This window comes from Acomys russatus, chromosome 25 (genome assembly GCF_903995435.1).
Source record: "Acomys russatus chromosome 25, mAcoRus1.1, whole genome shotgun sequence".
NCBI classification, from domain to species: Eukaryota; Metazoa; Chordata; class Mammalia; order Rodentia; family Muridae; genus Acomys; species Acomys russatus.
In genome coordinates, this window is record NC_067161.1 from 11,792,521 (window position 1) to 11,813,849 (window position 21,329).

The 21,329-nt window shown below is 50.6% G+C and overlaps 2 protein-coding genes across 2 annotated transcripts in view; one reads left to right on the plus strand and one right to left on the minus strand.

The window, feature by feature from the left end:
- The window catches only part of Tsc2 (TSC complex subunit 2), a 38,761-nt gene extending 25,131 nt beyond the window's left edge, over nucleotides 1-13,630 (minus strand). Inside the window, exons 1-11 of the mRNA XM_051168368.1 lie at nucleotides 13,476-13,630; nucleotides 12,903-13,069; nucleotides 9,840-9,926; nucleotides 8,654-8,764; nucleotides 7,306-7,450; nucleotides 6,331-6,448; nucleotides 3,576-3,624; nucleotides 3,140-3,265; nucleotides 2,722-2,795; nucleotides 1,564-1,690; nucleotides 650-793 (exon numbers count right to left, since the gene is read on the minus strand). Of these exons, the coding sequence (XP_051024325.1) occupies nucleotides 650-793; nucleotides 1,564-1,690; nucleotides 2,722-2,795; nucleotides 3,140-3,265; nucleotides 3,576-3,624; nucleotides 6,331-6,448; nucleotides 7,306-7,450; nucleotides 8,654-8,764; nucleotides 9,840-9,926; nucleotides 12,903-13,040 (1,119 nt within the window). The 5' untranslated portion in view covers nucleotides 13,041-13,069; nucleotides 13,476-13,630. The remainder of the gene's footprint in view (nucleotides 1-649; nucleotides 794-1,563; nucleotides 1,691-2,721; nucleotides 2,796-3,139; nucleotides 3,266-3,575; nucleotides 3,625-6,330; nucleotides 6,449-7,305; nucleotides 7,451-8,653; nucleotides 8,765-9,839; nucleotides 9,927-12,902; nucleotides 13,070-13,475) is intronic.
- Nucleotides 13,631-13,680: 50 nt separating this feature from the next.
- Nucleotides 13,681-20,974, plus strand: Nthl1 (nth like DNA glycosylase 1). Its single transcript, XM_051168369.1, has 6 exons — nucleotides 13,681-13,863; nucleotides 15,159-15,388; nucleotides 16,047-16,217; nucleotides 17,013-17,172; nucleotides 20,581-20,686; nucleotides 20,768-20,974. Exons 1-6 carry the CDS (start codon nucleotides 13,761-13,763, stop codon nucleotides 20,889-20,891), a joined length of 894 nt encoding a protein of 297 aa, XP_051024326.1. The 5' UTR covers nucleotides 13,681-13,760; the 3' UTR covers nucleotides 20,892-20,974.
- Nucleotides 20,975-21,329: the final 355 nt, after the last annotated feature.

Genomic DNA, 21,329 nt, shown 5'->3' on the forward strand with positions numbered 1-21,329 from the left:
GAAAATACTACAACTTCAAACCCTTGTATGCTTCTCCCAGATTCCAGCACCTTTCAGTGTCAAGAGTGTGGCCTCCTAGCTCCTCTACCCAGCCCAAAGCACTTCTGGTTAGTCCACTTGACCAGCCACAACTCGACTTGGCCTTACCAGGTCCAGTTCTTCCTTCCACTGGCCCTCCCCCTCTTCATCACTTGTCCCAGGCTGAGCTCATGCTAGAGGCCAACCTCATCCTCCACAGCCTGGCATTCATGGGACTGTGTGGCCCTGGTGTTTTCTTTGGCACTGTGGTCAACACTCACTAATGCTGTCCTCCAAAGTCACAAATGGCAGTGTAGATGTTCTGTAACTTGCCTTCAGGGCCTAGTCACCATGGAGGTGACTTGTCCTGTCACCTGGTCTGCTTTGGACAACTAGCTCAGCCCTTGCTCACCTACTGCATGGTCTTGTCTAGAGCCAAGATAACAGAGCACACTTGGAAAAACAAGATCTGCCCTTCAATGGAAGACAAGTTGCTGCATCCAAGAACCACTAGCAAACGGCCACATCAACTCTGAGAACTTGAAAATGTCCCAGATGCACAGCAGGGTGCATGCCATCTCCTATGGGACAAGCTGGCCTGCCTGGGACTTTCCTGGCAGTCCTGCCTTACCTGCAGTTGCTGGAGCAGTCGTTCAATAATGTCCAGCAGAATGTCCCATGTCACAGCCTGGAGCTCCTTCCGATACTTCTTGATGAGTCTTGTTATGGACAAAACAATCTCATATGACACCACCTCATTGGGACAGGTCATAGCCTGAAACAGTGCCACGGAGCACAGAGGGTCAGTGCTTTTTGCTCTCATAGAGGAAGGCCCCTCCCATCCTGTCCTGGAGGTGGGTGTAAAATGCTTGGATGGGCAGCACTTACCACACATGCCCACAAGGCATGTGTGGGGCTCAGAAAGGTATCCGTTATGTAAAGCTCGAGGCCCCCACCTCTTATAGGCCTGCTTTGGAGAGTCAGTAACTTCAAGTGCCAGTCCAGGAGTACTGTCACAGCACAACCTGATGCCTGCTAAGTTCTGACATAAGGATGCAGTATGCAAGACCACACCCTCACCAGCACTGCAAGACCCTTGCAGGTCAGGGAACTGCAACCAGAGGAAAGGCAGTTTGTCTGAACAATTCTACTTTAAAAGGACCACCCTAGCTCACCAGGGAGCCATGAGAACTTAATACAAGCATACATTGGAAATTCTCTGGACACCACAGAACAAAAGCAGCGCTCTGGACATCATCCAGAGAGATGGAAAGATCATTACTTGACAAACTGGAACCAGCATTGAGAGGAAGAACGCTATCCCAGGGGCAACACTGAGTGGGCAGGAGACGAACTTCAGAAGATAAACATTTTCTTCAGAATAAAACCTTCTTATATCCCTAAATTTCATCCACAGTTAAAAAGCAACTGACTGGAACATAGTTGCTCAGTTCCAGCCCCATAAGCCCCAGACAGGCAGGTGGGCAAGCCTGACATAAGCTCCCCACTTTTTCCAACCCACTGTGGCATAAGATAACTCCTTACCTCATAAAAAGATGGCAACACAGATGTGGGGGAGTTCTTGAGAGAATAGAGTCGGTGAGCTCCCCAGAGTGCCATTCCTACAAAGAACACGGCTCCTCTCAGCAATGGGGCATCTTCCATGTAGGCTCTGAAAATATTCCCCAGAAAGACCAATGTGAACAGCATTCCCAGCTCAGTATGGGACCCAAGGTAAAGCTGGGCTCTGGCAGTGTTCCCAGGTGACACCTTGCACTTATGGTGCAGAAGTATAGCTGGGGAAACGGGCAGGGAACAAAGAGACTAGCAACAACTATGATTCCTTCAGGGCTTGCCCAGCCAGTCTCTGCTGATCACTACGTAGACACAGGAGCCCCAGAATGAGTGAGTGACAAGACCCTGAGCCTCATGGTGCTAAGAGCCTGATGGGAGGCAGAGACCCAAGAACCCCACAAGTGCAAAGGCTGCACCTAAAACCAACAGCCAAGAAGCCACGGACATAGTGAACACTGCTCTAGGAAGCCAGGCAGCTAAGCATCTCATAGAACATTCAGGACTCAGCAAAGGTGAGAAGAGCACTTTACCAGGAGTAAAAGGTATAGGCAAAGACCCAAAAGGAAAAGCCACAAGGTTTATGGGGCTAAGATGGGGTTAAGACTTCCACTGGGCCGGTTTCACAGGAGAGACCATTATGATCTCAAAAGCCTAACACGGTCAGGTCTGGGTAAGAGAAGCCTCATTTGTCTGCTTACAACAGGGAGCTTCAGGAGGCAATGATGGAGGTCAGGGAACAGCAAAGGGGGAGCTCTCGGTGTCTACCAGACACTGGGCAAACATGAGCCACCCCTTGGGATAAAAGCATCAGGATGTGTAATGCCTTGGCTACAGGGCTGAAAGGAGGACAACATCAGGTTAGTGCCACAAGTGCAGATTTGAAGCCAGGTAGGGAGGTGGTCACACAGTGGCCATCACGGTTGGGAAGGAGGCTTTGAGGCTAAATGTGAACATCCTGACTGGACTGGCAGAAGCAGAAGATGGGAGGTCATGTGCAAAGTGAAGAACAGCTATCCAAAAAGAACAGGAAAACCCCAACTTCATCACTATCCGGGAAGTAGCTGCAGCCTCCTCCTGATCCTAGCCCCCGCCCTCACCAGGCACCTCACCAGGCATGTTCACGCTCACCTGTCTTCCATGATGCGGCACATGTTGCAGATGGCACTGTGTCCCAGGTGGGTGCCTAGAAGGTTACGCATCAGCTGAGAGACAGAACACACATACACCATAAGGGTTAGTGAGATAAGCCCTAGGCTAAAGGGGGAGGCCCAGCCTCGGCCTGCCTTAGCTGGCCATGGCTCTGCAGTCCCACCATGCAGCTAGCTCACTGTGTCCTCCTTCTAATGCAAAAGATTACAGAGCCCTCAGAACATTTCCCAAACCTGGGCCTCAGCTCAATCGCCTAGGAAATGGCCAGCAGGATGCCCTCAATGGGTCACTGCCTGGTGACCCCAGAAGTACAGCAGCATTCACTGTCCTGTCGGGTGCTGGCAGCAGACCTTGTCCAGGGGAAGGAGCTCCCGGAAACAGCCTGGGAGATGCCCACCTTCCAGCAAGGCTCACATAGCTCCTTGACATTGATGGTGCGGCAGAGGGTGATGATGAACAAAGGCAGGCTCTCAGCCGGCAGGCAGTTGTAGCAGACCACAGCATCCAGCACTTGCAAGGACACCTGCATGGGGTTGAGCATCCTGTCGGTGCCCCAGCTCTTGCCCTCCTCCCTACTGCCCTAAGTGCCTCTAGAGGAACCATGGTGCAAGTGAGCAAGAGTGAGTGTGCACTGGGAGGCGTGTTACCTACCACTGTGCTACTTCCCAGCCTACGCTATTACTCCACGATGCAGATCACCGAGCTGCCCCGCAGAGCATTCCCCCACAGCCCAGAGAAGCTGAGCAGCCTCCAGAATCCACACAGCCAGAGAATGGCAACAGGGCTTGGCCCCACGCCCCAGCCTCCCACAAATAAAGCTGGGAGTTACTGACCTCAATGTCCACAGAGGACATGGTCTGGATGCATAACAGACAAATCATGCTGAAGGGAAAAAACAACAACACTGAAGTCAGTTCAAATGGTGTTTCCCAGAAGGCTCTGTGACTATCTTTCATTTTTTGTTCAATGTATGGTTGTCTGAAAGGCTTTTCCATAGTGTGTTCATTCTGTGTGAAGCACAGAATGTGGTGTGTGCATGGTGTAAATAAGACAAAGCGTCTGCTTTCATGGAAATATACAAGATAGTTAAAAAAAATAAGGCTGGAGAGATGGCTCAGTGGTTAAGAGCACAGTCTGCTCTTCTGGAGGACCCAGGTTCAATTCCCAGCACTTAAGTAGTGACTCACAATCATCTTTATAGGGTATTGTATCTGATGCCTTCTGGTTTCCACAGGCAGTACATGCACATGGTGCAAGCAAAATACCCACATACATGAATAAGTTAATTAACATTTAAAAAATGATAAAAAGGAGCTGGGCAACAAGGCACAGCAGAGCATGTCTATAATCCCAGCACTCAGAGAAGCAGAACTCTGTGAGTTTGAGGCCAGCCTGGTCTATAAAGTGAGTCTGGACAGCCAAGGCTACACAGGAAACCCTGTCTCAAAAAAAAAAAAAGAGAGGGGGCTGGGCATGGTGACATACACCTTTCTTTTTTTTTTTTTTTTTTTTTTTGGTTTTTCGAGACAGGGTTTCTCTGTGTAGCCTTGGCCATCCTGGACTCACTTTGTAGACCAGGCTGGCCTTGAACTCACAGCGATCCACCTGCCTCTGCCTCCCGAGTGCTGGGATTAAAGGCGTGCGCCACCACGCCCGGCTCGACATACACCTTTCATCTCAGCCCTCAGGAGGCAAAGGCAGGTGACTCTGTCTGAGTTGAAGGCCAGTCTGGTCTACATAGTGAGTTCCAGGCCAGCCAGGACTACATAGGGAGACCCTGTCTTGTAATGAAAGTTTTGGTTTCTTTGTAAACTCAGTTGTGTTATGTAAATATGTTTTTGTTTCAATCCCAAGTGTGGGATTTTAGTTTGGGCTTCACTATGTCCACAGCTAATAACTGACTCCTGGGGGGCGTGGTCTTTGCCAGCTGGGGATGGTCTAGGATTCTGAGGGATATAAATACCAGTGCCTGGAGAAACTGTGGCGTGGTGTGTTACGTGTGGCAACTTGGAGACAGGCAGAGAGAAACATTTCAATGCAGCAGCTCAGAGGAGACTGCTTGCTGCATTTGCTGTTGACTGAGATTGGTATTGCCCCAAAAGAACCCACTGACCCTACACAGCCCGAAGTAAAGGGGTCTGCGCCCCTCTCCCCACTAACCTTCTTTCTCTTACCCAGGGCTAAAGGGGTGATGGGAAGAAGGTAGAGTTTAAAATGGGGTGTCAACACTGTCTAAAAACTACCAAATAAGAAAAACGACAAAAAGGGAGCTAGCAAGACTGTTCAATGGATAAAGTACTTATTGCACAAATGCAGAAACCTGAGCTTTATCCTCAGAACATATAAAGGTGGGAAGGAGCCAAGTGTGGAGGCACACACCTTTAATCCTAGCACTCGGGGAGCAGAGGAAGGTGGGTCACTGTGAGTCCAAGGCCAGCCTGGTCTACAAAGCAAGTCCAGGACAGCCAAGGCTAACACAGAGAGACCCTGTCTCGAAAAACCAAAAAAATAAATAAAAATAAAAATTTAAAAATAAAGGTGGGAAGGAAAAAAGCAGACCCACAAAGTTGTTCTCTGACCTCTACACATGTGCCATGGTACACAGCAAAATAGTAAAATATGAAAATAAAAATAAGTGGACAGGGTGTGGTGGCACACGCCTTTACTCCCAGCACTCAGGAGGCAGAGGCAGGCGGATTATTGTGCGTTCGAGGCCAACCTGGTCTACAAAGTGAGTCCAGAACAGCCAAGAATACACAGAGAAACACTATCTCAAAAAACCAATAAAATAAAATAAAATAAATAAATAAAATAAAAATATATGGGCTGAGACAGGCATGGTAGTGCACACTTTTAATCCCAGCATTTGGGAGGCAGAGGCAGGCGGATCACTGTGAGTTCAAGGCTAGCCTCATCTACAAAGCAAGTCCAGGACAGCCAAGATAACATAGAGAAACCTTGTCTCCAAAAAAACAAACAAGCAAACAAACAAACAAAAAAAAAGTGGGCTGCAGAGATGGCTCAGAGGTTAAGAACATTAGCTGCTCTTCCAAAGGTTCTGAGTTCAATTCCTAGCAACCACACGGTGGCTCACAACCATCTATAATGAGATCTGGTGCCCTCTTCTGGCGTGCAGGCATACATGCAGGCAGAACACTGTACATAATAAATACATTTAAAAAATAAATGATAATAATAAAAATATGTGGTTATGCTGGTTGGTGGTGGCTCACACTTGTAATTGCAGCATTCAGGAGGTAAAGGTAGGCAGATCTCTTTGAGTTTGAGGCCATCCTGGTCTAAAAAGCAAGTTCCAGGACAGCTAGGGCTACACAGACACACCCTGTCTCACCAGAAAAAATAATGTGGTTATGTCCAACCTTATTTATCTGGAGGTAGAAAAGGTTTCACAGACTTTATTCACCCTGTAGAACTAAGCGTAAGATCCAAGTGGGACACTTGGTTATCAAAGAAACACTAAGGTTCTTTTCTTTCTTCTGGAGCTGCAGGTGGAATCCAGGGTTTCCTGCATGCTAGCAAAAGCTCCACCTCTCAGCTGCACTCAGCCCTTAATTAGCTTTCACTTACTGAACCATTGATGCAATGTATTCGTCAAGGTAACAGCTGTTGAATTTGACCAGGTTCACAAGTACCAGAAGGAATTCTGAGGATAAGCCGACATCCATCCACTGCAGGACAAACTCTGCTGTAGGAGAAAAGCTGAGGCTATACTCCTCCTCCCCCAGGAACATGAGCCTGCACCCTATTACTGCAACGTACTGGACCAAGGAGGCCCGGCAGGAGTCTGAGCAAGCCCTGCATGGATACTTGCTGTGCGTGGGTGTTGGGGCTGAGCAGACAGAAGCAGCAAGCATTCCACTCAAGGGCTCACTCCACTGTAGGGGACACAGACATTACAATTCTTGCTCAGGAAGCAGGCTCTTTGGGAATTCCCAACCCCACAAGAATCTCTGGAAGACACAGGCAAGGCTGCAGGCCACGTAGCCTTAGAAAATCTGATGGCAAACTGAAACAGCACCTGTCCCAGAGGCAGGTCAGCAGCAGGCCCATTTCTGGGTATCAGAATGGCAGAGTCTCGGGCTCACTTATCTTTCCTTTTTTTTTTTTTTTTTTTTTTTTTCCCCTCACCAAAGGGAAACAAAGTCTTAAAACTTACTGAAACCTCTTACTGTCATTCGATAGGAGGAAGGGCAGAAACCAGGGTAGGATGTCAAGCAACACTAATGCAACAGTGACAACACAGATCCACTGACAAGAAGACAGGATGCAGGCACTTAAGATTCTGCACCCTCCCTAAAAACAAAAGCACCATCCATTTCAAAAGCACCTCCTGGGTCCTGCCAGCCTAAGACTTCAACAAGTAGGTCTGCTGTGAGTCCCACGAGGGCATCTATAAGCTCCCAATAAAAATGGCAATGTGGCCCTCCTGCAGGCCACCTCCTGAACTGCAGCACCCGGGCCAGGCTCAGGGGGCCTTCCTTTCTCATCCCAGGGATCTGATTCCCAAGGCAAGAGAAACCTCATTCTCTGTGGGACACTTACCCAGTTCTTCCTCCAAGTAGGTGATGTGCCTTCCATTGTCTGTGAGGGCCTTAAAAACTTCTAGCCTGTCATGGAGGTCGTCATTGGAGGGATAATCCTTGATCACTTTGAAGAAGAGGGCTCTGAGAACCCCCAAGCGGTCTCCCTAAAGACAAAACATGAGGTCAATGCCCTTCCAGCATTTCCCATGCAGCTGTGAAAAAGCCAAGACCCCAGGCACGCCCTGTTCTTGCTCTAGAAGTATGAATGGCAGGTCAGCAAGATCAGGGGGCTCACACGGGGGCCGGAGGCACGGGCCAGCAGCTGACTGGCATGCTACACCACCGAGGCATAATCTTTCTGTGCACTGTGTGAAGAGTGTCTTTGTATTGTTCAAATGCTGGTTTCTGCTCCAGCAGAGATCTGACTATAGTCATTATTATGAGGCATCTCCTTTCTTAGTATTTTGGGTGGGTTTGTTTTTGTTTCAAGACAGGGTTTCTCTGTGTAGCCTTGGCTGTCCTGGACTCGATTTGTAGACCAGGCTGGCCTCGAACTCAGACATCTACCTACCTCTGTCTCCCCAAGTGCTGGCTGGGATTAAAGGTGTGTGCTACCACAAGAGGCTTCTGTCTTAGTATTTTGAAAATACTGTTCTACATCACCTTTTGACTGGTCAGATAAAGAACTGAACAGTGGGAGCGTCTCAGGTAGGGACCAGAGAAGAGGAATTGCCATCAGCAGACACGGATGAAGAAGCAGGTGCCAGAACAAGAGTAGGATGGCAGGTAATGGGCAACGTGGTGAGACATAGGCCAGGCCAGCATTGTAGGATTACAACAGGTGAGTATCTGCCCAGCTATAGTGCCCTAAGCTTATAACAAATATAAATGTCTCCATGTCATTACTCAGAACAAGAGCAGGTACAGAACATCCATCTGGTTCCACACCACTAAATATGTCAAATATGGCGGGGGCAGGCACACAGTAGTAACAATGAAGCTCCTGCTCTGGCCCAACTCAAGAGTCAGGACAAGCATGTGCTCATATTGTGAGGACAGAAATCTAGGCTCAGAAGAGGTGCCACAGCCCTGAGAAGAGACACCACAGGCTCAGTTACTTATGGCTAACCCTGGCCACATGCTGCACATTTTGCACAATCTACTTGTGCCACCCACAGCTACCCTCTATTCTCAGGGAGCTACACTGACTGGCCGAGATCACCAGGCATGAATCGTGACACCAGGATGTCATCACACACAGCCTCGGCTACCCACTCGATCCTGCCCCTGGCAGACCACCAAAGCCAGGAGTCCAAACACTGATGGGCTGCCTTCATCCCACAGGTTCCCCCAGCTCCACCCCTTACCTGTCCCTGCACAATGGCCTTCATCAAGGCAAGAACTGCGTGTCGGGCCTCAGGTGGCCGCTCTGGCTGCAGCAAGTCTGAGACAGCTTTCCAAAGTGCTTCCACCGCGTGCTGCCACAACAAAGGGGGACAGGGATAAGGATGTGATCTCCAAGGACCTGAGCCCCTCAATCAAAGGGCAGAGCAGGGTCTTCTGATTTAAAACTAGCTCTGTGAGAGCCTTTATTTTAGTACTTCCTGAAGTCCATAGTGACAACAGACCTTCAGATCATTTTAAACCCAAGTGTCAGTATGTCTGTTTCTCCCTCTCTCTTCTGGTTTTTCGAGACAGGGTTTCTCTGTGTGGCCCTGGCTGGCCTTAAAGTCAAAGATCCCCCTGCCTCTGCCTTCCAAGTGCTGGGATTAAATGTAACTTTTTTAACCACCAACACACACACACACACACACACACACACACACACACACACACACACGGTTTCTCTGTGTAGCTCTGGCTACCTTGTAGATGAGGCTGGCCTTGATCTCACAGAGATCTGTCTGTCTCTGCCTCCTGAATGCTGGAATTAAAGGTATCTGTCACCATGCCTGACACCCAGCCAGGTTTCTTTAATGGGCCTCAGGTCACAGGGTAGAAAAAGGAGAACAGGCAGGACAGGGAAGCAATCCTGGCTTCTCCAAGACTGCCAGGAAGGTACTAGAAGATCTCTTCAGGTTCAGTGGCATTGTGGCACTCAGAACATGCCCTAAGCATGCACCTGCTCCAGAAGCCAAACTGTCCCTGTGAGAGTCAGCCCCTACTAATGTTAAGAATCTACTTTGAAGCCGGGCATGGTGGCGCACACCTTTAATCCCAGCACTCGGGAGGCAGAGGCAGGCAGATCGCTGTGAGTTCGAGGCCAGCCTGGTCTACAAAGCGAGTCCAGGACAGCCAAGGCTACACAGAGAAACCCTGTCTCGAAAAAAAAAAAAAACCACTTGGGAGGCAGAGGAAGGTGGATCTCTGAGTTCAAGGCCAACCTGGTCTACAAAAGCAAGTCCAGGAAAGCCAGGACTGTTACACAGAGAAACCCTGTCTCAAGAAACCTTAAAAAAAAAATTCTCAAGAGAGCAAACAGCAAATGGAAGGATTCTAAACAAGCTGCAGCCAGCATACACAGCTCCAGCAGTAGAACTGAGGCCAGCATACCTCTTCAAGTTTCTTAGTCTTTGCCACATCGCAGATCTGCCCTATCATTCGGATGCGATTGTTGAGGCCACATTCACCGCTCAGTTCCTAAAGAGGAGAAACAGAAAAAAGAGCCAGGGCTTAAGAGGCCTCCTTAACTGCCAACCACCTACAACCTCTGTATCTTACCGGTAAACCAATGGTTTTTTTCTTTCTTTCTTTTGGTTTTTTTGTTTTGATTTTCCTCTGTGTAGTCCTGGCTGTCCTGGAATCACTCTGTAGACCAAGCCGGCCTCCAACTCACAGAGATCCACCTGCCTCTGCCTCCCAAGTGCTGAGATTAAAGTCATGCGCCACCACACCGGGCTGATGTATTTTTTCCTGAGATGAGGTTTTGCTATTCATCCTAAACTGTCCTTGAATTCACATGATAGCCCAAGGCCAGCCTCAAACATATGGCAATTCTCCAGCCTCAGCCTCACAAGTTCTGGGACTACAGGGGAAAGTCACCATATCCAACTGTAGACTTTTGTTTTGTTTTGTTTTTATCGTGTAGGTAGCCCTAGGTGGCCTGGAACTCACTGTGTAGACACGTCTGGCTTCAAATTCACGAAGATCTACCTGCCTCTGCCTTCAAAGTGCTAGCACTAAAGGCATGAGTCACCAAATCTGACTAGTTGTAGATCAGAGTTCATGGAATAACTTACCACTCCAACTCTTGGATTGACAAGAGGCAACTTTATTTCCCTAACTGAAGGTTTTGTTAGATAAAACTCAGATAACATTAAAATATGCCATTATCACAATTTCTTTTTTTGTGGGGCGGTGGTGGCACTCGCCTTTAATCCCAGCACTTGGGAGGCAGAGGCAGGCAGATTGCTACAAATTCAAGGCCAGCCTGGTCTACAAAGCAAAAGTCCAGGACAGTCAAGGCTACACAGAGGAAACTCTATCTCGAAAAAACAAAAACAAAAAAACCCAAAAAGCTCCACAATTTCTTTTTTTTATTTATAGTGTCCTTTTATGTGACCCTAGCTAGCCTGGAACTCAGCCCCAGACTCCTAGAGTTCAAGGTGGCTTCCTGCTTCAGACTGCCAAGTACTAGGATTATGGGGACGGAACCACCGGGTCTCTCTGTGTAGCCGTGGCTGTCCTGGACTTGCTTTGTAGACCAGGCTGGCCTGAAACTCACAGCGATCCACCTGCCTCTGCCTCCCACGTGCTGGGATCAAAGGTGTGCGCCACCACGCCTGGCTACAGCATCGATTTTAAACTGCAAACTTCAGGGTTATCCCAATGCTTACAATCATCTCCACTATTTCAAGAATAAATTTCAAGTTTATCACACTAAAAAGAAACCGCATACTTCCTTCCTCCTTCCAGCTCCAACTTGCCTGTCCTGGACATGTCATATACAGGATTCATGCATCATGAGGCTGTCAATAACCAGCTTCCTTTACTTAGCGTGCTCTCAGTGATCCTTCACGTTGAAGCATGTGTCACTACTTGATCCTTCATACCCCACTGAATGTAGATGTATCATATTTATGTACAACCCTAACCAAGTGATGAGTGTTTGGTTTGTATCTGAGTGGAATATGTTTCAAGTACAAAAGTTCAACAGTTATTTATGGGCAAGACATACATGCAGGTATGGGTAAGACACCCATACATATAAAATAACTTTAAATAAAATAAAATTTAAATAAGTGGACAAACACAGGTTATAGCTCTTTAGTACCATATTTAGTATGTGAGACCTAGGCTAACTCTCCAACATCAAAAAATTTAACAGTTGCTGGGTGGGGGAGCCCGCCTATAATCCCAGCACTCAGGGAGGCAGAGGCAGGAGGATCTCTGTAAATTCAAGGCCAGCATGATTTACAAATTGAGTCCAGGACAACCAGGGCTATTACACAGAGAAACCCTGTCTTGAAAAACAAAGCAAAACAAATAAAACTTGACAATCAGCAAAAGGTTGTCACAAATGATCAAAGTCCTTTTCTTTAAGACAGGTTTCTCTGTGTAGGCTTGGCTATCTGGACTCGCTTTGTAGACCAGGCTGGCCTGAAACTCAGAGAGATTCACCTGCCTCTGCCTCCAGGGATTAAAGTCATGCACCACCGGGGCTAGAGAGATGGCTCAGAGGTTAAGAGCACTGACTGCTCTTCCTAAAGGTCCTGAGTTCAATTCCCAGCAACCACATGGTGGCTCACAACCATCTATGTGATCCAATGCCCTCTTCTGGCTTTCAAACACTGTATACATAATAAATAAAATCTTTAAAAAAAAAAAATCATGCACCACCACTATGACCCAGCATTTTGTTTTGTTTGGTTTGGTTTGGTTTGGTTTTTCGAGACAGGGTTTCTCTGTGTAGCCTTGGCCATCCTGGACTCCCTTTGTAGACCAGGCTGGCCTCGAACTCACAGCGATCTGCCTGCCTCTGCCTCCCGAGTGCTGGGATTAAAGGTATGCGCCACCACACCCGGCTCTTGTTTTGTTTTTTAAAGACTGATCTCATAACAATTAAGATGTAAGCTGAATAAATTACTTAAATTAAAAAAAAAAAAAAAAAAAAAAAAAAAGACATCTCTTCCAGGGGGTGGCGGCGCCAGCAGCACATGCCTTCAGTCCCAGAACTTGGGGAGGCAGAGGCAGGCAGGTCTCTGTGACTTCAAGGCCAGCCTGGTCTAAAGAGAGTCCAGCACAGCCAAGGCTACACAGAGAAACCTTGTCTTGAAAAACAAAAAAAAAAAAAAAAAAAAAAAAGACTGGAGTTCAGGTTGGTCTAGAATTATGTTGCCTCCAACTTCACAATCCATGTCCTCAGCGCCCCATGTGCTGAGAGAGAGAGCAAGGCATCCTCCATGACACTAAACAAAATACATCCACCTAAAGCGAGTGTGCTAGAGCAGATCACTGAGACCCTGAGGAAGGACATGTATATATCTTCACAGTTCCGGAGACTTCAGCCCTGTGCAGACGCTCACCAGCAACCCATCTCCCACAGAACCCAGTGACAGACAAATCCAGCCTTCCTTGCGATGGACTAGCCAAGATAGAGAGAGGCTGCTCACTCACTCTTAAGATTTCCGACGTGATGATAAACTCCGTCTGTTTGCCTTCTGCACACCTGGGATTTGGCCTTGATGTTCCCAGTCCCAAAAGTATCTTGAACTTCTCCTTCAAGCCTGAATCTTTGGTTGCTTGTTTGGCCATGGTGGGCAGGGCGGTACTAGAGATCTGCTCTGAACAGGGGGTGGGGAGAACATATTATTTGATACACCTGAGGAAGAACTCTGCCCTCCTGCCCACGAAGCGATCCACCAGTTGCCAGGATCCTAGGTCTAGGATAGCAATCACCTGTCCTCCCTACAGCCCGGGAGCCACTCAACCCCATGCAGGCGGGACTCTGCCACAAATCAACCCCGGAGGTATAAACCCGATCTAGCCTATAATCTATGCCTAGTCCAACGCCGCAGGGTGCACACAGCCACAATGCCATTAGTTTTTTCCCCAGTGTGGAGGAGCTGTCTCGGGGACAACAGAAGCAGAGGCCCCGCTCACACCCGCAACGGGGGGCTTGGAGCACTGGGACTTGTCAGCGGTGGGCGCGGCCGGGTCCTGGATACAGAGGGGCAAGCTCCCCTTTACCCCATCACGACGCGACCACACAACCCATCCGGACCCGCAGCAGCAGTCCGAGCCTCGCGGGCGACTCACCCCGCGCGCGCCTTCCGCGCGCAGGGCCTCCGGCAGCCAGGGAAGGGCGCACACCCCCGGCCCAGAGCAGCTGCCGGAAGAGCAACCTGTACTTCCGGGGGCGAGGCACTGCCGACTACCTGCGTAGTGCTCTCTGGGAGTTGTAGTTCCGCGAGAGCGTTGAGCTAGTGCCGGGACCTCGGGGCCACCGGGGATGTGTAGTTTACAGCCCCAGGCATGAGCTCTGGGGTTCGGATGGTGACTCGCAGTCGGAGCCGCGCTTCTAGGATCGCGTCGGAAGGGTGTGGGGAGAAGCTCGCCCCGCGAGAGACTGCTGCAGGTAGCGCTGCGCCTGGAGGGATTTTGGAGGAAAGGCAAGACGTGGAACTTTGGCTCCAGGCTGGGGTCTCTGGCGGCAGGATTTGACCTAAGGCGCCGCCCACAAACGCTTGAGTCTCACGTGCCCCGACTCTAGCTTTTTCGGTGCTGAGACCCGCAGAATCTGCGGGGGTGCCGGGCGGTGGTGGCGCACGCCGTTAATCACAGCACTTGAGAGGCAGAGACAGGCGAATCTCTGTGAATTAGAGGACAACCTGGTCTACCAAGAGAGTCCAGGACAGCCAAGGCTACACAGAGAAACCCTGTCTTGAAAAAAAAAAAAAAAGCTAGAGAGATAGATGGCTCAGAGGTTAAGAACACTAGCTGTTCTTCCAAAGGTCCTAAATTCAATTCCCAGCAACCACGTGGTGGCTCACAACCATCCATAATGAGATCTGGTGCCCTCTTCTGGTCTGCAGGCGTTACATGCAGACAACATTGTATACATGATAAATAAAATAATAATAACAACAACAATAATAATCATCATCATCATCATCTGCCGGGGTTCTGGATGTGTCCACACATCCACCCTTGTCGCCAGCGAAAAGTTTCAGCCCACCAGCCCACTTGGGGCATTTACTTGTTCCAGGCTGACTGTGGGACACAGCAGCCTGTGCTCAAAGCTGCGTCCCTTTCTTTCTTGTAGAACCAGGCTGTGTGCCAAGAACCCACCCTGCCCTAAGTCCTCTCCCCAAGCTGGACAGTGGTTCTAAAAGAAAACAGGTCCAGAGAAAACAGGAAAGGGCATGGCACTCATTGTGTTTGTCCTGTAGCCATTAAGGACCTACTATGTGCCAAGTAGTGGTGCTCAGGAGATCAATGATCAGAGCCCCTGCGTGTCTGCAGCTGGAGTGTGCATAGGCATCACTGGAGACCCACTGGGAGGCAGAGGCAGGTGGATCACTGTGAGTTCGAGGACAGCCTGGTCTACAAAAGCTAGGGCAGCCAAGGCTACACAGAGAAACCCTGTTTTGGAAAAAAAAAAAAAAAAAAAGAGGTTCTCTTGAATGAAGTTCAAAGGACACGGGACAAGGGGAGAGGTTACATCCTAGAGCTTGTTACTAGTGCCTTGGTATGCTAATAGGCACGTCAGACCACCGTGTCCTGTGGCGACAAAGGCAGAGCACTTCTACACGCACTATGGTAGATAACGTACAAATAAGCGAGGGGGAAGTGACTTGGCAGGTAAGCAGCACCACTACCCTACCCTCATGTAAAGCCAGGGCTTCAAAGACTGAATGGCGCTTTTTGCAGAAGGAAGAGAAAGCCACAGGCCTGCAAAACATTCACGGAAGACACAGAAGGTACCTGTGGCCTATGAGGTTTCTAATGCTGAGAATGCTGAGCCCCTCCAAGTGCCGGTTTGGGAGCCCCAGAACTGGCATCAGCAACTGGCCAACATCCGCATCATGAGAAGCAAGAAGGATGCACCTGTGGACCAGCTGGGTGCTGAGCACTGCTATGATGCCAGCGCCCCACCAAAGGTAGGCAGAGCCTCCACCTGCCCAGGCGATTCCTTGTTCTTGCATGAAAGCAAGATGCTTGCTTCCTCTCAAATCTCTCTACCAGAAAGCAGACCAAGACCTGCCAGCTCTCTCAGCTGACACCATCCCCGAAAGGATGGGTCCTGATTACCTTATTGCACTGGACAGCATGCATCATCCATCCTTCATTGTGGTCACTATGCATGGCAGCAGGGCCTGTGACTTGAGGCCCCATGCATATACTGGGAGCATTTGAGAGCGTTCAGTCGTGCGAGTGAAGGAGAGTTCCTTGTAGAGCACTGTTCCTTAGACTAACCTTAGCTCTAGCCACCTTCTGAGACTGGATGGCCCGAGTACTTCTGTCTCTGGGCCTGGTGGTCTATATAATGCGTAGTGTTATTGTTATCGCCGACCAAGCAATAACCATGACAACAGTAGCCATTGATTGTCTAATGTCCACTCTGAACTAGGTATGATTTCCAAGCAAGTCATCGGGGCTTCGCACTACTCTACGGAAGCAGAGAATTAGTCCATGTTAGACGTGACAAAAAAACCCTCCTCTTCCTGAGGAGTAAGAGGGCCACAGTACCAAGTGAAGAGGGGTGAGGGACTCGGCTAGGACTGGTCACCGTCCTGACCCCTGTCATTGCACGAGCAGGTGCAGAGGTACCAGGTGCTCCTGTCGCTGATGCTCTCTAGCCAGACCAAAGACCAGGTGACAGCAGGTGCCATGCAGCGCCTACGAGCCCGGGGCTTAACTGTGGAAAGTATCCTGCAGACAGATGATGACGTGCTGGGCAGGCTTATCTACCCTGTGGGCTTCTGGAGGGTAAGCCTTACCCTTGGCAGTGGGGCCAAGATGGGGCACTGGAGAGGAGAGGCAGGCAGCTCTGCTGCGGAGGCCTTTCGTGCTTCTGGCCTGCCCGGAGTTTATATGGCTGCTAGGGCCCTGCCCCTGAAGCTCTTGGGATTTTCCTGTTTACATCCCTTCATTCCTCTACCCTCCCACCCAGCTGTATGCTCTTCTCTTTCATCCCTAACCCCCCCCCCCCCCCCCCCCCGCCAAGGGCTCCCTAGAATGTGTCACTCCAGAGAGGCGGCTCCCCTACTCCACAGAACCCTGGGTGGTGGGTGGATCTGTTGAAAGTGACTCTGAGGGTGGAACTGCTTCCCCTTGGCACTGCGTGGGCCACCGTCTATCAGATTGGTTTTAAATAGCCCTCTCTGCTCAGGCACAGGATGGGAACCACCCAGCTGGTCTGTCTGGCGGTGGCTTGGAGGGAGCCCCAGGCTCCAGCCTTCCTTCCTGAAGCTCCAGGTGCTGAGTCTAGGTCCTAGGGACAGCTCAGCCTCTGGAGGGAATGCTGAGGCAGGGGACCCAAGCTGGTTCCCACACACGTCACTAGCCCACGTTAGAGGGAGGTGGGTCCAGGTGTGCACTGGAGTCCTCCTAGGGGCTCCCTCAGGCCTCTTTGCTGCCTTTGGCTCTTTACCTCCTGGAGAGGTTGGACTGTGGTCACCTGTATTTGAGACATAAGCAGGTGATGGGCAAATCTGGGCACCCGTGGATCCTCCCCAGATCAGGCTATGCCTCACCCCAAGGCTGATCCACACCATCTTTCAGAGCAAGGTAAAATTCATCAAGCAGACAACCGCCATCCTGCAGCAGCACTACGAAGGGGACATCCCCGCTTCCGTGGCAGAGCTGGTGGCCTTGCCAGGTGTTGGGCCCAAGATGGCACACTTGGCTATGGCCGTGGCCTGGGGGACCATATCAGGCATAGGTAAGTCGTCTGTGCCACGAGGAGGCCAAAGTCAACTCTGAGCTTGCTTGCTTCTGTTGGGGCTCCCCGAGTTATCTGTGACTTGGGTGTTGTCAGTGTTGAACAGGCTGCCGCTGCTGGTCACTGAAAAACAAGAACTCAGGTTTGCTGAGTTCCTCCTGCGTGCTGACCTCTGGGAGGGACCTTGCAGCCAGGTGGTCCCCACACACTGTAGAGGGAAGCTGCTAGGTGGGGAGTGTGCCAGGCACTGAAACTTGGTCCAGGATCCAGGAACATGGGAAACCTTTTAGTTTTGGTTTTGGTTTTGGTGGGGTTTGTTGTTTTTTGTTTTTTGTTTTTTGGAGACAGGGTTTCTCTGTGTAGCCTTGGCTGTTCTAGACTCACTTTGTAGACCAGGCTGGCCTCGAACTCACAACGATCCACCTGCCTCTGCCTACCTCCTGAGTGCTAGGATTAAAGGTGTGCACCACCACTGGCTGGTTCCCCCGCCCCCAAGACAGGGTTTTTCTGTGTAACAGCCCAGGCTGTCCTAGAACTCACTTTGTAAGCCGGGTGTGGTGGTGCACACCTTTAATCCCAGTACTCAGGAGGCAGAGACAGGCGGATCTCTGTGAGTTTGAGGCCAGCCTGGTCTACAGAGGGAGTCCAGGACAGCCAAGACTACACAGAGAGACCCTATGGGGGGGGCGGGCGCGGAAGAACTCACTTTGTAGATCAGACTGGCCTTGAACTCAGAGGTCCGTCTGCCTCTGTCTCCCCAAGTGCTGAAATTACAGGCCGTGCACCACCACACCTGGCTTCTTTTTTGTTTTTCTAAGACAGGGTTTCTCTGTGTAGCCTTGGCTGTCCTGACCTCGCTTTGTAGACCAGGCTGGCCTGAAACTTAGAGATCCCCCTGTGCTGGGATTAAAGGCGTGTGCCACCACGCCCAGCCCATACCCGGCTTCTTAAATACTTGGATTATAATAATGCTGGACTGTGTCTAACTCCAGGAAATCTTTCTGAGGTCATGTTTCAGTTTAGAGCCTCTGGTGAGCTAGCCAGACCAAGAGCTAGAAGTGTGTCTCAGGCCGAAGGAATAGCAGCCGCAAAGCTGAGTAACAAAGCAGGAAGCTCTAATGGGTGGTGCAGATTGAGGAAGGCAGAGGCTGAGGTGGTGGTGGAGGAGGAGGAGGGTGGCCTTGTGAAATTGGGGAAGGGACCCCCCCCAATTCTGGGACCCTTTTTCAGGGTGTCATCTCCTCGCATCTGAAGCAGCTCTGTATAGCTAGGTTGAAGACATGCTCCCTGGGGCAGGGACACAGGTGCCACCTTCTCAGGACTTTGCTCAGAGTTGTGGCTCCTATGGTAACACAGAAACCAAGAGTTAGCCCTGACCTCTCTCTTTGGCCGCCCCCTCCCCCAACCCCTGGCTCCTGCATGCGCCTGGTAGAGGGGTTCTTTTCGAGATCTCTAAGCTGGTAGCACCTTGTGTAGCGCTGCCCAGTGGATAAAGGGCAGCTAGGGGCCCGGGGCTTTGACTGGGAGCTGATGAGTGCCTGTTGAGACCAGCAAGCCTTGGAAGAGCCTGGCCAGGTAGGAAGTAGGTGAGGACTCCCCAGCTCAGTCTCTACTCCTCAGCTCCCAAAGCCGCCGGCAGCCTCTTAGTTGACACTTGAGCTCATCTAAACACTGTCCTCAGCTGCCTGTGTCCCGTGGGAGTGCCGTGGGGGAAGGGCCCCTGCAAGGAATTGTGCTTCCGGTGGCCAGGACTGTGTCAGAATACCATCCACTTCTCTGTAGTCTGAGGATCCGGCTACCTGCAGCGAGACCCCAGGGCCCTCCTAGGAAAAAAAGATGTCCTCTTAGCCGAAAAGCTGCAACTATGGAGTTCTGACCCTTGCCCCTGGGTGACCTCAGGTCACACTCTCACAGCCAGTGAAGTAATCGTCCTCTTTAACTACACAGATGCACAGCCAGCACAGGAGGATCATACATGTGGTCCTGGCTAAGGCTTCCATGCTGTGTGACCCCTCAGCCTGCACCCCCCAAGTCTTTTCCCAGGCAGTTGCAAGTCAGGGAGCCGGCAGGGGCATCGGCTAGCTGTTTGACAAACCTTGGGAAAGGAAAGGCAGGTGCTGCAGCTGACCAGGGGGGTTGACAGGAGCTGAATCCCTGCAGTGGCCAGCTGATGGGAGCAGGTGGAACACAGCTGTAACCAGTCTGACCCTGGCTCTCCACTCTGTCCCCAATAGCTGTAGTAGTAGCAGGTGCCAGCCAGCTCTGCAACTGTGACGTCAGGCTGACCCACTGGGCCAAGCTGCTGCCACCCTACCCAGTGCTCACAGCCAGTGGATGGGCTAACAGGGGTCTTAGGACCCAGGAAGACAGGGCAGAGTGTGGTCCTCCCTGATCCAGGCCTCATTCTTGGGACGGCTGCAGACCAAGAGTATGCACTTTGGGGTTTAGAGTTTGTTTTGTTTTGTTTTTCCCAGGATAGAGAGTTGGGTATATATACACATAAATACATACACACATACATACATACACACACCACACACACACATATATATATATTTTAGACAGAGTCTTACTCTGTTGCCCAATTAGTCTATTTTTGGTTTTTCAAGTCAGGGTTTCTCTGTGTAGCCTTGGCTATCCTGGACTCTCTTTGTAGACCAGGCTGGCTTTGAACTCAAAGTGATCCACCTGCCTCTGTCTCCCCAGTGCTGGGATTAATGGCATGCTCCACCACGCCTGGCCCCTATTTCAACATATCAAGTGCTGGAGTTATTGATAGAAATCACCATACCTGCCCCACACTTCAATTGTTTGTTTGTTTGTTTTTGAAACAGGGTTTCTCTGCGTAGCCCTGGCTGTCCTGAAACTTGCTTTGTAGAACAGGCTGGCCTCGAACTCAGAGGTCCACCTGTAAGCCTTTAATATCAGTACTCGAGAGGCAGAGGCAGGTGGAGCTCTGGTCTACATAGTGAATTCCAGGATAGTCAGGGCCATGAAAAGAGATCCTTCCTGTCTCAAACAAACAACCAGGCTGCCTGCACCCCAGATGGAGGACCCGGCCAGCCATGCAGACACAGTACCTTCTCTCATGCTCTGTGGTTCCCGTCTTGTTTATTTGTTTTGTTTTTGGTTTTTCGAGACAGGGTTTCTCTGTGTATCCCTGACTATCCTGGACTCACTTTGTAAACCAGGCTGGCCTCGAACTCACAGCAATCCACCTTGCCTCTGCCTCCCGAGTACTAGGATCAAAGGCGTGCGCCACCACTCCTGGCTTTCCCGTCTTGTTTAGAAGCTCAGATGGGAAAGACCCTGGGCTCAGTCTCCTAGCTACACTTGCTTCGGACTGGAGCTAGGGACACAGTCCAGCTGGCACAGTGCCCTCATTCACCCTGCCCTGTCTCCAAGCAGCAGTGGACACACATGTGCACAGAATAGCCAACAGACTGAGGTGGACCAAGAAGGTGACCAAGTCCCCAGAAGAGACACGCAAAGCCTTGGAGGAGTGGCTACCCAGGTATGGTATAGCTAGGGGGTGAGTCAGGGGGAGGGAGCCATCCTGCCATCTTACACACTGACGTGCCCCTTACCCTCACAGGCCATTGTGGAGTGAAGTCAACGGACTGCTGGTAGGCTTCGGCCAACAGACTTGTCTCCCGGTCCATCCTCGCTGTCAGGCCTGCCTCAACCAGGCCCTGTGCCCTGCTGCCCAGGACGTCTAAGGGGCACAGGGCTTTCTCTGGCCAGTGTCTATGATGTGCCTTTGTGGTGAGGGGTAGTAAGGTTTGGGGTTTGTTTTTACGATGTGTAATAAAGCTGGGGAGTTATGGGGAGGCCGAGAAGCATCTGTGTGTGTGCACCACATTCACGTGTCAGGGGCGAGATTGCCTGGGAGGCTGTGTGGGGACATACCGTTATCCTGGGGAGTTGAGGAGGGAGGAAATAGAGCCAGCTGCAGCCAGCTGCTGGGAAGCCTGTGGGGGAAGTACCCCTGTGAACTCTCACACCCTGTCCTGCGGCCCCAGCACTTCTCTGGACCTTCTGGCTTCCGAGCTTGAGCTTGGCCTGTGCCAGGAACCCACCCCCATGTTAACAGAACTCCAGAGACCCAGACTCTAGAGTGCTAGATGCAAGGCTTAACAGGACCGGTCTTGGAGAAA

Excerpts from the sequence above, each read along its gene's own strand:
- Nthl1 (XM_051168369.1), top strand. The coding sequence starts at position 13,761 with ATGAGCTCTGGGGTTCGGATGGTGACTCGCAGTCGGAGCCGCGCTTCT. Across the intron at positions 15,389-16,046 it reads ATGCCAGCGCCCCACCAAAG|GTGCAGAGGTACCAGGTGCT; the intron begins GTAGGCAGAGCC and ends TTGCACGAGCAG. Across the intron at positions 16,218-17,012 it reads ACCCTGTGGGCTTCTGGAGG|AGCAAGGTAAAATTCATCAA; the intron begins GTAAGCCTTACC and ends ACCATCTTTCAG.